The sequence below is a fragment of the Staurois parvus genome, unplaced genomic scaffold (assembly GCF_062004578.1).
Source record: "Staurois parvus isolate SC_StPar_1 unplaced genomic scaffold, SC_StPar_1.0 ptg000282l, whole genome shotgun sequence".
NCBI classification, from domain to species: Eukaryota; Metazoa; Chordata; class Amphibia; order Anura; family Ranidae; genus Staurois; species Staurois parvus.
The window spans coordinates 10,950,352-10,965,778 of NW_028318078.1; the positions used below are offsets into that span (position 1 = coordinate 10,950,352).

The window sequence follows — 15,427 nt, forward strand, 5'->3', positions numbered from 1 at the left end:
TGGCAACCTGATAGCTTTGGCATGTAAAACACCAAGTTCAGCTGGCAACTGTACTAATCAGCCAAATCCCCGAAGACATCAGTCCAACTAAACATGTTGGGTGTGGCTTGTATTTGTGATGTCATCATGTAGCTACTTTGGTCCCTGCAGTTGTCAGCTGAACTTGGCATATTGCATGCCAAATTTTTTACCTGCTGGTGACATCGGTTATTGGATCCATTAATCTGCTGTGGGTGAGCTGGGTCCACTTAAGGCATGCTGAGCATATTATGACCAATTATATAAACTGTATATTCACCACGCAAGTGTGATGTAAAAATATATAAGACCTGACACCTGAAAAAGTGCACAATATATCACTCACCTAAATAAATAAATGAGTACATATAATGTGTAAACATGCAGATGCCCTAATAGTGAATATTCCAATAATCACCTCATAAAACAATGACAAATAAAAGCAACACGAAAAAAATGTGAAACACAATAGCAAAGTGGGAATATGATACAAAATATAAAACTTCAAAAAATATACACAAATATTTAAATCATTTGAAATACGTCCACCAACTGAAAAATGGAAATTGTGATGAAGTGCAAAGTCCTTATTGATCCACCGAGATCACTACGTGAACAACATAACGATAATTGATTGAATAAAGTGCACTCTGATATCACCACGTGCTCCAGAGGAAAATCTCCCCCAATGCAGTGGCACTCACCAGATATCGTTGCCCATCCAAACCTGAAAGGCAATAGCGCTTGTGGTGAGTGTCAGCGTAGTACAGATCATCAATCAAGAAGCCCTTCATCAATCAGAGACTGATATGATGGCAGGACAGCCTCTAAACTATTAGACTTCGTAATCAGGGAAAGATGTGAAAGAAAACTCATAACGTGAATCCATTAAAAACCATTTATTGAATAGAAAGTATTGCACTCACATGAAATAAATGAAAGCATGCCAAAATATCCACAATAAACGTTAGGGGTATCTGCATATCACATGGAGCAAGTGTGTCACCTGATCCTCCTCGCTGCTCGCGAGCAATACGTCACTTCCGGCGAGGGATGTAAGGTGGATGTCTCATTCCAGAGTACGTCGTTCGGCCCGACCCTGACGTGTTTCGTCACCTGACTTTATCAAAGTCCTTTATCAACCCTTCCATAAAGTCAGGTGACAAAACACGTCAGGGTCGGGCCACACGACATACTCTGGAATGAGACATCCACCTTACATCCCCTGCCGGAAGTGACGTATTGCTCGCATGTAGCAAGGAGGATCGGGTGAGACGCTCACTCCATGTGATCTGCAGATACCCTTAATGGTTATTGTGGATATTTTGGTATGCTTTCATTTATTTCATGTGAGTGCATACTTTCTATTCAATAAATGTTTTTTAATGGATTCACGTTATGAGTTTTCTTTCACATCTTTCCCTGATTACAAAGTGTAATAATTTGGAGGATGTCCCGCCATCATATCAATCTCTAATTGATGAAGGGCTTGTTGATTGATGATCTGTACTATGCTCACACTCACCACAAGCGCTATTGCCTATCAGGTTTGGATGGGCCACGATATCTGGTGAGTGCCACTGAATTGGGGAAGGTTTTCCTCTGGAGCACATGGTGATATCTGAGTGCACTTTATTCAGTCAATTATTATGTTGTTCACGTGGTGATCTGGATGGATCAATAAGGACTTTGCACTTCATTACAATTTTCATTTTTCAGTTGGTGGACTTAATTTTATAATATTTTGTATCATATTCCCACTTTGTGTTTCACTTTTTTTTTTTGCACTGCTTTTATTTGTCATTATAACCATTTATAACTTAATGGTCCATCTGGTCTGGTAAGAGGTCTCCTTTTGTTGCAGTGAAGGTAGTGGATCTTTTCTTGGAATTGGCACACCGCTTTGCACTAAATTGATAGAAGTTCTCTTTGTCACTTATACCTGCGGATCGATTCTTCCTTGGAAGGAGAAGTTTCATTTGAGAGACATCTTGCAGATAGTTCTTTTATGGACACTTTTGTGACACCACATATTTATGCTTTATGATTAATTTTGTTATATACAACAGGTCAAATCAATTGCTTTGTATTGATCATTATTGATTTTAGTGTTGCTTTTTGTTTCATATTTTGATTAACTGGTATCACGGTTTCCAGCGGCTGCTTGTTCACATGGATTGGTGTTTTACTGCAGATTTAATTTTTGGTTATTATTTAGATTACATTTTTTACCTACCTTCTGAAAATGCTTGTTGCTAGGCTGTCATGCTAATCCAACAGCTTTAGTACTTCTGGAGTGATTGACCTGGAAGTTGAACATAGCAGCCAAGCAATTGGCACTTTCAAAAGGAATTTACTGTAGCAATAGCAGCCTCTGTATTGCTGAGGATTTTTGTACTTTATACAGACACCTTATTTTTTAGAAATGCTGTTGACCTAATAAGGGAAGGATGAAGATTACATTAATCAAGGTGGTGTGCCCAGCTACATTCCTCAAAGTGCTAATCTGAATTCAGCATGGTAGAAAAGATGTTTTCAAAAAGTGTTCCAATTACAGTAGCAGCAATATCTATGCCCATGTAAACCTGCACTGTGTTGTAGGCATAGCTCTAGGCATCTGCATTTTTTACACAGGTTTCTCCAAACTGTACAGGACACTGAGGATGTGTCCTGGATGGCAGGTATGTTCTGCTATAATTAGCATCATTGTCTTTTTTAAAGGGAAAAGAGACATTTTTAGTACTCAGGGGTTCTCACCCATGCAAGGTAAGAGGTTCCAGGGTAGTCCGGTTGGAGAGGAGAGGAGAGATTATCATTACTCTCTGGATTTGTAAGCCTTCATTTGGGACCCAGCATTCAGAGGCCCTGAGAGACTTTTGGGTGGGAAGAGCCTACAATTCTGATTAGATGGTGAATGGTCCCAAAAGGGTTAACCCACCTGTAAGGGAAGCTTGAAAATGAGTAGGTAGGAGTCAGCACCTGTGAGGTTGTGTGGAATGGTTCACAGCTTTGAGAAAATTTGGACTATCTGGAGAATGAGACACAGTTTTGCTGAACTCCTGAAGCTTTTACGATACCCTGAAACAGATGGGAACCCCCAAACCCTAGTGTGGGACTTGTATCCTAGGGGTGAGTAATTCTGTTGCTTTCATTGTATCTGAATGATGATGGCATGGTCAGAGGTGAGGCTTGAAGACCAGTAAATATAGCAGTAGAGATGTTCACACTGACCAGCAGAATAAGCGCACAAGCAGGTCACACTGGCATATGATGCAGGCTCACCCAGGATGTGGGATCTAAGCACTAACTGGTCTTCACCAGAGCTCCTGATGGTGGAGATAGGTTTTGCTGCGTGCTAGTGCCAGGTTGTACTCATCAGGATCACCCCACCAGAAGCAGAGGCGTAGACAGTAAAACAAAGGTCAGTATGTGATTGCATGTTGTATTCAAGCAAAAACAAAGTTGAGAAACAAACCAAAGGTCAGTAACAAATGGTTGCAGGTTCAGAACAAGTGGAAGCATAATTGAGGAACAAGCGAAAGGTCGGTAACAAGTGGTTGTGAAGATATTGATGGCAGCAGGAGTGAAAGGAGATAATGGATGGGGAGGAGCACAATCATTTGGCAAATAAGAAATGTAGAGACATGGGTTAAATCAGGAAGTTCATGGGAGGAGCAAAGGGTTCAAGGTTCACCAGTAACAAGACACAAAGTAAGGCTGTCCAAGGAATCAGGCAGGAAGCTGTCCAGCATCTCAGGTGGCACAGCTAGAAGAAGCACAGCCAGATACCACAGAGGTTCCAGGTTCAGATCTGGATTCTGACAGATGTACTGACTGGCTGGTTATCCTGAGCTCTCCATATAACAAAGTGCAGCATCTGATTGGTGTGCCAGGTTTGCAGTAAATGGCTGAACCCTCTAAACATGGAAAATGCACTGCTGAATAGTATAGCTTAGTACACAGGTGTTTTGTGCTCTGCATTGTCTTTAATACAAGGTGCACTACATAAATTGTTGAGGTTTACTGTAAATTATTATTATACAGGATTTATATAGCGCCAATAGTTTGCTCAGCACTGTACAATATAATGGGAGACAATACAGCAACAATACAGTTCAATACAAGAGGGTTAGGAGGGCCCTGCTCCTTGGAGCTTACAATCTAAGACATATTTGTTGTTTTGCTGTATTTGTTGCTGATTTAGTACTTTGTGCAATAATTGCCACTGTTTTGTTGAAAACATAGAGCAAAACAGTACTGCTAGTTGCTCCCTGTGCTGTGTAGGCAATCTCTTAAGTACAAATAAACATATTGTGGTACTCTTGCATGTCACAAATGCACCGGAGCCTCTATTAGGCTGTGAAGGGAGCCAGTAAATTAAAATCAGCCTTGGGGCCAAAGTAACCGAATCCATTGCTGGATAAATTGCAAGAAGAGAGAGAAACACTACACAGTGGGACATGAAGGACACCTCACAGAAAAGTCTAGTAAATTCTCATTTCAGTTCTAGCGAGCAGTTTAACTAGGTTCTTGTGGCCATGTTCATGAAAAGATGAGTTCATATAATGCCCAAAGCATTAAATATGACAACAAACCAAACAGCAAAAATTCCTTAGGTAAAAACAATGCATGTGCAGAGATTGCACGTTATTCCTGAACATCAGTGAATTAGATTAAGCAATGTACATTTCAAATAATTAAAGTGGAAACAAACTGTGGGGGAGCAGTTTGCACATAGCCCACCTCCTATGGCAACCTTTCTTAAGCAGGGTTCCTCCAGAGGTTGCAAGGAGCTCTTTGAGCAATAAGCTATATCTGCCTTTCAGAAAAGAAACAATTGGCATCATGGCCTGTTTAGCTATCAGTAAGAAGGGTATTTTCCCACCACCAATGTAAGAAGCATTCTTCCCACTGGCAACCACTCTCCTGTACTATGTAAACAGCCCTCATTTGCTGCCAGCAATAGCCATGTTGGCTAAGGGCACTTCCTACTGTTGTCCTGCAAAACTACCAGATTCTGGTACACACACACCTGTAACTAGAAGAAACTCCACCATTTTAGGTCAATCACATTCTCCTGGCCTGCAGTCCTCCTCCAGAAATAATGAATACCCAAATGCCTAACATTTTCCATTCTTAACTGTGACAGAAACATAGTGTGCAATTCTTTACATCACAACCTTTATCTCTACACTTCCAGTCCCAACATACATATTCTGCTAAGCGCCACTTTCAACACAAACGTAGAAAATCCCACTCTTACAGTGTCCTTACTGTAGGTTCCCTATAGGTGGGTTCTCCAAATTAGCCTATAAGGCCTACCCCAAAGGGCTCAGTTCCTGAGGCTACAGACTCACATATCAGTAAACCAGGGGTAGCCTATTCCCATCACCTTCTACCCCAAGCTCCAGCTAGCCTTTCAGCTCTACCTTAAGTAGCACCCTGCTAGGTAGCTAGGCGAGCTAGCTCAGGTTTTCATCTAGAAAGGCTGAATAGCAGAGTCAGAGGGTTATATTAGGTCATGGCTGAGAGGATCTGTAGGTCAGTTCCCTGATAGCTCCCCCTGCTCTGGAATCATGGAGAAGATGGGCCAGAGCAGCCTTTAAGTGTGCTAGAGCCTGCTCAGTAGCAGTAGAGTTCGGGTGGAAGATGGAGTCAACAGGCTGAAGTGAGGAGCCTGGGAAGGGATCCAGGAGAGGGGTCTACCTATAAGCGGAGGAGCTGGAAGGGAGGATGTTTTGTCCTCAATTGTCCCCTGAGAGAGGACAACCTGGGAAGCAGGGAAGGAGCCAGCCCAGCGTAAGACCTGAGGGCAGCCACTAACCCACATGAGAGGACTGAGTGAGTAATCCCACACACCCTAGGTCAGATATAGGGAGAGGGCATTCTGGTGGGAAACCTGACTAGCCCCCATGTGAGACTGCTGGTTCTAAAGTGTCAGATTCTGGATCCCCTTGCCCAGGGATTCCCTCGGGCAGCTGGGTGAAGAGGAGATTTCATCTGGGGTCTGAGGAGGTACACAGGCTGGATAGCTCTCCAAGAAGAAGATTTTTGCCTAATGGACTTGTGCATAGTTGTTAAGAAGTTTGTCCTCAGTTTACAGTTACCTTGGACATCCCATACACCCCTCATCCAAGTTCAATTTCCTTTAATAAAATCCCCAAAAAAAACAAGCTCAAGGACTGTTTACTGTCTCCTTTTTTATTATTATTATTATTATTATTATACAGGATTTATATAGCACCAACAGTTTGCTCAGCGCTTTACAATATAATGGGAGACAATGCAGCAACAATACAGTTCAATACAAGAGGGATAGGAGGGCCCTGCTCCTTGGAGCTTACAATCTAGGAGGGAGGGGCTAGTGGTACAAAAGGTAGTAACTGGGGGGGATGGACTTGTTGGAAGAGTAGAAGATTTCATTATTAGCTGAGGGCAGGATAGGCTTCCCTGAAGAGATAGGTTTTCAGAGATCACCTGTGTGCAAAGTCTGAAGAAAATGCGTGTTGCCTGGCTGTGCAGGACTATAGGGGGACCCAAAAACTCAGGAACTCCTAAGAGGGTAGTGCAACACTTGTATAATACAGTCATGGCCGAAATTGTTGGCACCCTTGATATTTTTCCTGAAAATCAAGTATTTCACACAAAAAAGGTATTGCATTAACACATGTTTTGCTATACACATGTTTATTCCCTTTGTATGTATTGGAACAAATATAAAACAGAGGCAGAAAAGCAAATATGACATAATGTCACACAAAACCCCAAAAATGGGCTGGACAAAAGTATTGGCACCCTTAACTTAATATTTGGTTGCACACCCTTTGGAAAACATAACTGAAATCAGTCGCTTCCTATAACCATCAATAAGCTTCTGACACCTCTCACCCGGAATTTTGGACCACTCTTCCTTTGCAAACAGCTCCAGGTCTCTCTTATTGGAAGGACACCTTTTCCCAACAGCAATTTTAAGATCTCTCCACAGGTGTTCAATGGGATTTAGATCTGGGCTCATTGCTGGCCACTTCAGAACTCTCCAGCGCTTCTTTGCCATCCATTTCTGAGTGCTTTTTGACGTATGTTTGGGGTCATTGTCCTGCTGGAAGACCCAGGATCTTGGACGCAAACCCAGCTTTCTGACACTGGGCCCTACAGTGCGACCCAAAATCCTTTGGTAATCCTCAGATTTCATGATGCCTTGCACACAGTCAAGGCACCCAGTGCCAGAGGCAGCAAAACAACCCCAAAACATCATTGAACCTCCACCATATTTTACCGTAGGTACTGTGTTTTGTTCTTTGTAGGCCTCATTCCGTTTTCGGTAAACAGTAGAATGATGTGCTTTACCGAAAAGCTCTATCTTGGTCTCATCTGTCCACAAGACGTTTTCCCAGAAGGCTTTTGGCTTACTCAAGTACATTTTGGCAAACTGTAGTCTTGCTTTTTTATGTCTCTGTGTCAGCAGTGGGGTCCTCCTGGGTCTCCTGCCATAGCGTTTCATTTCATTTAAATGTCGACGGATAGTTCGCGCTGACACTGATGCTCCCTGAGCCTGCAGGACAGCTTGAATGTCTTTGGAACATGTTTGGGGCTGCTTATCCACCATCCGGACTATTCTGCGTTGCAATCTTTCATCAATTTTCCTCATCCGTCCACGACCAGGGAGATTAGCTACAGTGCCATGGGTTGCAAACTTCTTGATAATGTTGCGCACTGTGGACAAAGGCAAATCTAGTTCTCTGGAGATGGACTTGTAACCTTGAGATTGTTGATATTTTGCCACAATTTTGGTTCTCAGGTCCTCAGACAGTTCTCGTCTCCTCTTTCTGTTGTCCATGCTTAGTGTGGCACAGACAGACACACAATGCAAAGGTTAAGTGAACGTCTCTCCTTTTTATCTGCTTTCAGGTGTGATTTCTATATTGCCCACACCTGTTACTTGCCCCAGGTGAGTTTACAGGAGCATCACATGCTTGTAACATTCTTATTTATCCGCAGTTGTGAAAGGGTGCCAATACTTTTGTCCAGCCCATTTTTGGAGGTTTGTGTGACATTATGTCGAATTTGCTTTCTTTCCTCCCTTTTTTTGTTTTGTCCCAATACACACAAAGGGAATAAACATGTGTATAGCAAAACATGTGTTAATGCAATACGTTTCGTGAGAAATACATGATTTCCTGGAGAAATATCAAGGGTGCCAACAATTTCGGCCATGACTGTATGTACTAGCTGTCGCCACTTTATCCACTCAGAAGATGGACCTCACTAAAAGAAGTATTAGTCCCTACTTGCATATAGTTATACAATTATTAGCAGGGGTCCCCTGAGACTTTAAAGCTATTTTAAAAAGTTGTGAAAACCACTAAAGCCTTCACTAACAGAGTGGGCCTTTCGGGTATAAGGAAGCACATAACCTCCCTAATTTGTGAAAGTACTTAGGCTTGAGTGGCCAATCACCAAGCTCAAACACATTTACTTGGAGGGGCTGTGATAACAGCAGAGTGGCAAAGCTTAGCATAAAAGCACAGAGTGGGTGGGCTATGTGTAGCCCCTAAATGGGGAAAGTAACAGTGTTTGTTTAAAAGAGCATTGTAGATTAACAAAACAGGGGTTTAAGGCAGAACTAAACTACACCTATACTTACCTCTGCTCCAGCAATGTGATGTCTGAGAGCTCTCTTACCAACATGAACATCTTTTCCCCAGCTTCTCCTGGGTTTGTTGTCTTGGGCTATTATAATTGGATAACACAGGATGGCATGACTGACACACAAATACACGCGGAAATGTATTCATCCCAGCAATGGGATTTTACGCCAAATTGCGCATTTCTTTGGAAAAGAAGATTTCAAGGAGGAAGGTAAGAAGACTTTACTGCAGAAGAGACATAGTACATTTCTTCTGTAATAAAATAACCTTTCTGGTCGTATTTTTTTTATTTTAACGCCACAGCTTATGCTTCAATGATATAAGGGCTCATGCACACAGCAGAAAGGCGGCTGTACAGAATGCATGAATATCCAGAACCTCTGGGACCAACAACTGCTGCATACAGTAGCTCAAGGAAAACAATTACAAGATGCAGCTGTACACAGGTATGGACTGATACTTGCAAAAAGCATGCACGTGGACATATGCCCTGAATGCAGACTATCTGCATTTGTGCGTATGTGATGTATAGGCATGTGTGCATGCATAAAGCAAGGGTGTAATTGTGTGTTCCCGCATCTTGCAATTGTTGCCTATGTACACAGCAGCTTTGGTTTCCAAGGACGTTTTTTCAGAGCTTCTGGATGCTCGTGCATGCTCTGCAGCTCTCTTGTGGTCATGTGCGCCCCAAGGGTGAATGCATTAAAAGTGGAGAAAAAAATGAAAACAGAATTGTCATTGTTTTCCATGGCAGCCAATCTTGTTCCATTTTTCTATAAAGTGAAAGGTGAATTCTAATTGGTTGCAAATCTAATGCTGTGCTCATTTTTTTCAGTGTCAAAGCATTAGCTTCACTAGCCTTGGTCCGGCGTTTGCAGAGCATTTTTTAATGCTCCGCAAACACCGTATGCACGGTTTAGCGGCAGTTGCTAGGCATTTGCCAAGCATTAAAAACGACCCACAAACACCTATGAAGTTTGAATGGTGATAACGCTCCGCAAATGCCCCGCAACCGTCCCACAAACGCCAGCCTGGCGTTTGCAGAGCGGCACCATAGACTTGAATAGGAGGCTTCAATTCCTCCTGACTCGACCAGAGGCGTTTGTTTTGCCGCGACTTTAACGCTCGCGTATGAACAGCACCATGTGCTGCAATGTGCAGAATTTTCATAGGTGTTTGGGAAACGGTAAAAACGCTCCCCAAACGCCTGTCTGCCGCTTGCAAACAAGGCTAGTGTGAACGTAGCCTAAGGGTTAGTGTCAAAATCCAGGCCTGTGTCACAGGTACTTTTTTGTTTTTGTTTTAGTCCTCATGCACACTGGACGTTTTTACGTCTGCTGTTTTTGGCTTTTGCTGTTTTTTTTTTCTACAACCAGTAAACTCCCCAATATGTTATCCTATGTGTCCATGCACACATCGACTGTAATCAACGTTTCTTGGCAGGGGCGTTTTTTGGCAGAACAAGTGGGTTTCTAGAGGAGTTTTTTAGCTGTAAAAATGCTCTAATGCTGAAAAACGCATCAAAATGTGGTAAAACGCTGTAAACCGCCGCTAATCAGGGGCGGACTGACAACTCATGGGGCCCCCAGGCAATAGGGGATCATGGGGCCCCTGTGTCCTTGCCCAAACTCAAAAAAGCCTATGAAAAAGGTACCAGGGGCATCTCATGAGGCCCCCTACTGACCCCGGGCCCTCGGGCAGTGCCCGAGTTTCCAAATGGTCAGTCCGCCCCTGATGCTAATACAAAAACGCTAAAACAAAAATGCTAAAGAATACTGAAAAAATTCCTAAGAGGAGAAAATCAGCATTAAAAACTTTCCTAAGCTGAATTTTTTAAACCTGTTTAGGTGAGTTTAGGAGCATTTGGTGTTTGGGAGTTTATTTATTTCATTGTCCAGAATTTTAAGTTTTTCTGGGCTTTGACTGAATAAATGCTGAAGTGCTAAATGTGCCTAGAGTTTAGGTACATTTAGGCACGTTTAGATGCGTTTGGCAGTTTAAACTCTTGTCTTGAATGCAGTTTTTGTTCTTTCAGAGAAATGCCAGTAAACTCAGTTGCTTGTAGACTCCTCTAAACGACTATGTGTACATGGACACCTAGGATACCATAAAGGAGAGTTTGAGGGCTTCAGTCCTCATGCACACTTGACGTTTCTACAGCTGTTGTTTTTGGCTTTTGATGTTTTTTTGTACAGCCAGTAAACTCCCCCCCAGGATGTTATCCTATGTGTCCATGTACACTTAGACTGTAAAATCAAAATGTTTTGTCTGGAAAAAAAACCCCAGCACTAGTGGGTTTCTAAAGGAGCTTTTTTAACTGTAAAAATGCTCTAAAGCTGAAAAATGCAATAAAACGCGGTTAAACGCAACAAACCGGCGTTTTTGGACTTTTTTTTAACGAAAAAATTTTTTTGTTAAAAAAACACCAAAAAACGCAAACGTGAAAAAATGCAGGAAAATGCCGCTAATCGCGTCAAACTGCTACTGATTGCATCAAAACGCTGCTAAACGCGACAAAATGCCGCTAAACACTAATGCAAAAATGCTAAAAAAAAGCTCAAAAACTCATGTTTTTAACATGACTTTATACAGCTAACATTACCAGCATTATCAAAAAGCCCAGTGTGCATGGAACCTGAGTCCTCATGCACACTTGACGTTTTTACAGCTGCTGTTTTTGGCTTTTGAGGTTTTTTTGTACAACCAGTAAACTCCCCTCAGCATGTTATCCTATGTGTCCATGAAACATAGGCTTTGATCAGCTTTTTTGTGGCAGGAGCATTTTCTGGCTGAAAAAACCTCCCCAGAACTAATGTGTTTCAAGAGGAGTTTTTTAAATGCTGGAATGCTGATAAAAGCTGAAAAACGCTGATAAAAGCTGAAAGGAAGCTAAAAAACGCGGCTATCTGGCGTTTATGAGTCCTGCCCCTGCCAAAAAATGTTGATTACAGTCTATGTGTGCATGGACACATAGGATAACATGCTGAAGGATTTACTAGCTGTAGAAAAAAAGTCAAAAGCCAAAAACAGCAGCTGTAAAAACGTCACGAGTGCATGAGGACTGAACGTTTTTGAGCCTGAGGATTTTGTGGGAGTATAACTTTTGCTGAAAAACACAAATGCTGAAAAACAGTAAAAAACACTGAAAAAAGCTAATGCAAAAGAACTAAAAACTTGTGCAGGAGGCCTAAATGTCAGTTTATCAGTTGCAGTGTACCTACAGTGAGGCCTTAGAGGGGTGCCAGATTTATAGCATCTCCTGTCTTATTTGCTTGCAGCAAAAAGGTCTCATGCACACAGGACATTTTAAAAACACTCCTCCTCTTGGAAGCAGCATTTTGGCAGAAAAAATGCCTGACGCTTGTCAAAGTGTCTAACGCTTTTACAAGCATTTAGGCGCATTTACAAGCGTCAAGCGCTTGGGTGTTATAATATTTAATTGGCCAGAATAATAGTTAATTCTGGCCATTTAAATGAATTAACGGATGTATAAATAGATACACCAATATGAATGAGGCCTTAGACAGATCATGTTTGGCTGACTTTCAGTAAACTAAGGATTAGCAAATGACAAATATTGTGTATTGCTGCTACTGGAGCCTAATGAGCAAATGTAGTTGTTCCTAGACATGTGCATGTTGGAAATGTGCGCTTAGTTTCAGATGCATTCATTCACTGAAGAATGTTGTTTCATCATATTCGTTATTGTAGCACCCTACTATATAGCTAGGGGTAGCTAGATCACAAATTATTAGTGAAGAGGGCTGAGTAGCAGCCTGGGTGTGATAGATAGCAGATTAAAATTTTGGTCAGAGCTGAGAGGCTCTGCAGACTGGCCCTCTGAGACTTCCCTCTGCACTAGAACTTTGCAGAAAGTTCTAGAAGCAGTGGGTGGAGGTAAGGAGTGGCTAGTCTGCACTCTCAAGGGATCCTGGCCAATCCCCAACAGGAGGCTTGGAAAGGGGCCAGGACACCCCTTAAGAGTGATTGAATCTACTGAGCAGCAGGAGAATTTGGGAGAAAGATGTAGAGGAAGTGAGAGGCTGGAGAGCAGGAGCCTGGGAGGGGGCCCAGGTGGAGAGGGGCTCACCTACAGGCAGAGGATATTGAAAGGAGGAAAGCTCGGGATTTCACTGGTCCCCAGAGTGAGGACCGCCTATGCAGCAGGGAAGGAGTGGCCCAGCAGAAGGCCTGAAAGCAGCCACTGACCCAGCAGCAGCATAGGAGAAGGACTAAGTGAGTAGACCTGCACCCCCTGGGCCAGAAAGGGGAAGGAGCACTCTGGTGGGAAACTGGATTAGCTGCTATCCGGGACTGTTTCACACTACAGTGGCAAGCATTGGATTACCCAGTACAGCTGGATGAGGAGAGGATTAATCTAGGGTCTGGGGTGGTACATCAGGAGATGCTGGCTATCTCTCCAAAAGAGATTTTTTGCTGTCTGAAGAGACTTGTATATAGTTCTAGGGAGGATGCCCTCAGTTGCCATTCTCCTTGGGCATTCCATACATCCCTTACCCCATCCAAGTTTAACATCCCTGATAAAATCCAAAAAAAGAAGCTCAAGGACTGGATGCAAGTCTGAATGGAAAATGCGTGTTGTCTGGCTGTGCAGGACTATAGTGGGACCCAAACTTCAGCAACTCCTAAGAGGGTAGCGCTACATTATGTTGAACCGATTTTGTTTTCGCTATTCATTTAGTTAAATTCGTTAGTCCAGGTAGATTCGAAAAATGTTGCATTTTTTTGGGAGATTGATATATATTTCGGGTTGATTTGATGTTCATAGTATATCAAAACTATTCAGAAGGATTCTATATCTTCGCACGCAATGGAATAAATAATGCAAAATTCGGCAGCCCCAAATTTTTCAAACCTAAGAATACCATTAGACTGTGGAACTGAACTGACTGTGACAATTACAAATTCAATTTAAATCACAAATGTACTTGAATCTAAATTATCAAACAAATTTGAAAATTGAATTAATTTCACCATGGGCTCAAACTACTATTGCATCATGTGACATCATCCGAATTAAACAAATGCGTTCATTAATTTTGTTAAACCTTTTTTTTGGATTTGTTTACATTCATTACTATGTCCATTCGGAGATTCATATACATCCAAAGATTTAAAATCAAATTTTCAGATGAAAATGCACATGTTCAGTTGTTTCATTATATAGATATAATTTGCAATTATACATACAAATAGATATGCCTGTGTGTACAATGCCTGAATGACAACAAGAAATTATCTGCACTCTCTAATGATGCAAAACATCCACAATGCAAATGGAAGTTAGAGACCATGACGTGTAGACTGGCTAGTATTAGGGACGCACTTTTTTGTCCACTGCAAGAACGACATATGCAACATGGATACTTTAATGATGCAACATAACATGAAATGGTACTTTGAGTTTGGAACCTTTACTAGACCAGAAAAGAAAACTTTGTGAGTGTGTATAAAGACACACAATGAATAAATACCAAGGTCTCATGCGCACGGGCCGCGTTTACAGGCATTTTTCAGTTTTTTTTTCTTTTTTGCCTCTGAACACAGCTCTATTTCCACCAATGTCATGAGCAGATGTGCATTTAGATTAATATTTTAAAGCAGCCTTTGGGGGCATAGAAAATGCCCCCAAATACCCCAAATCTGCATTTAGAGAGCTTATTGGCCTAATTTGAGCATATAAATGTGCAAAGGCATGTCTAGTGCCTAGAATAAATGAATATTGTAGCCAATAGAATGGGTTTACATGCACATGCTTCTAAAAGTTAAACACGTGCCAAAACAAGCATTTTTTTATACAGAATTTTTGCGTCAGCTCCTAACAAAAAGATCCATCATAGATGGGACTTTTTTAATATGTCCATCTGCATGAAGCCATAGAAAGTGATATATAAAATGAACTCACCTGTCTCACCGTTCACCATTATGAGTTGAACCTCATTGGTAGAAGGCTGCTGCGGCAACACCAAGTATCTTGCTGTATCTCTGCTCCCCATTTCATATGCTCTCTGTCCTGGTCACTTCTCTTCTTATATTGATCTTAGTAAAAATTAAACTTCTGATCACTTGGAAGTTCTCCATCCAATGATGTCTTCAAGCTTTTACTACTTTTTATGTCTTGACCAGCTATTTCTCTGACTTGGCTTTTAATTATCAATATATCTGTCCAGAATGCTCATTTTTTAATTCTTGCCCTTTAATCATTTATCGAGATGGTCTTCATCTCACCATACAACATGGTCCGTCTCCTCCAATCTTTGCCTTCACTTCCAGCCTACCTGCACCAATTATATGTGAAGTTCCGTACCCTGCATGAAATTATCTTGTCTAAGGTTTGTCAAAATATGAGCACACAAATCTAGGGGAAGAAGTCTGATCCTAGCAACAGGAAGGGGACAGGCAGACTGTGGTCAGTATTTTGCTAGCAGAAGTCGCACTTCCTAACCCGGCCTGCTATCACCTACAAAAATATATAAAGAATTTATACAAGAGACAACAGCAACAATGCGCTACAGAATTCGCCCGCTGCTTCCTGTTTATCCATTCTCTGTGGTTTTATTGAGAAAGCTTTTTATCTCTCTGACTCTCCATTTAACCCTTTCTCATTTTTTTTTGTAACTCATTTTATGCCCACCCCCACCCAACACTGCAAGTTCCTCTTTCTGAAACCACAAGTTCTCTTAAACCAAATTGCTGTTTTATTTTTTTTTAACCTGAAGCAGGATCTCCTTGCACATCAG

At 41.8% G+C, this 15,427-nt stretch overlaps 1 protein-coding gene across 1 annotated transcript in view; it reads right to left on the reverse strand.

The window, feature by feature from the left end:
• Nucleotides 1-15,138, reverse strand: part of CYTH4 (cytohesin 4) — a 126,623-nt gene extending 111,485 nt beyond the window's left edge. The window contains exon 1 of the mRNA XM_089681937.1: nucleotides 14,593-15,138. Within this exon, the coding sequence (XP_089538063.1) occupies nucleotides 14,593-14,683 (91 nt within the window). The 5' untranslated portion in view covers nucleotides 14,684-15,138. The remainder of the gene's footprint in view (nucleotides 1-14,592) is intronic.
• Between the last annotated feature and the right edge of the window lie 289 nt (nucleotides 15,139-15,427).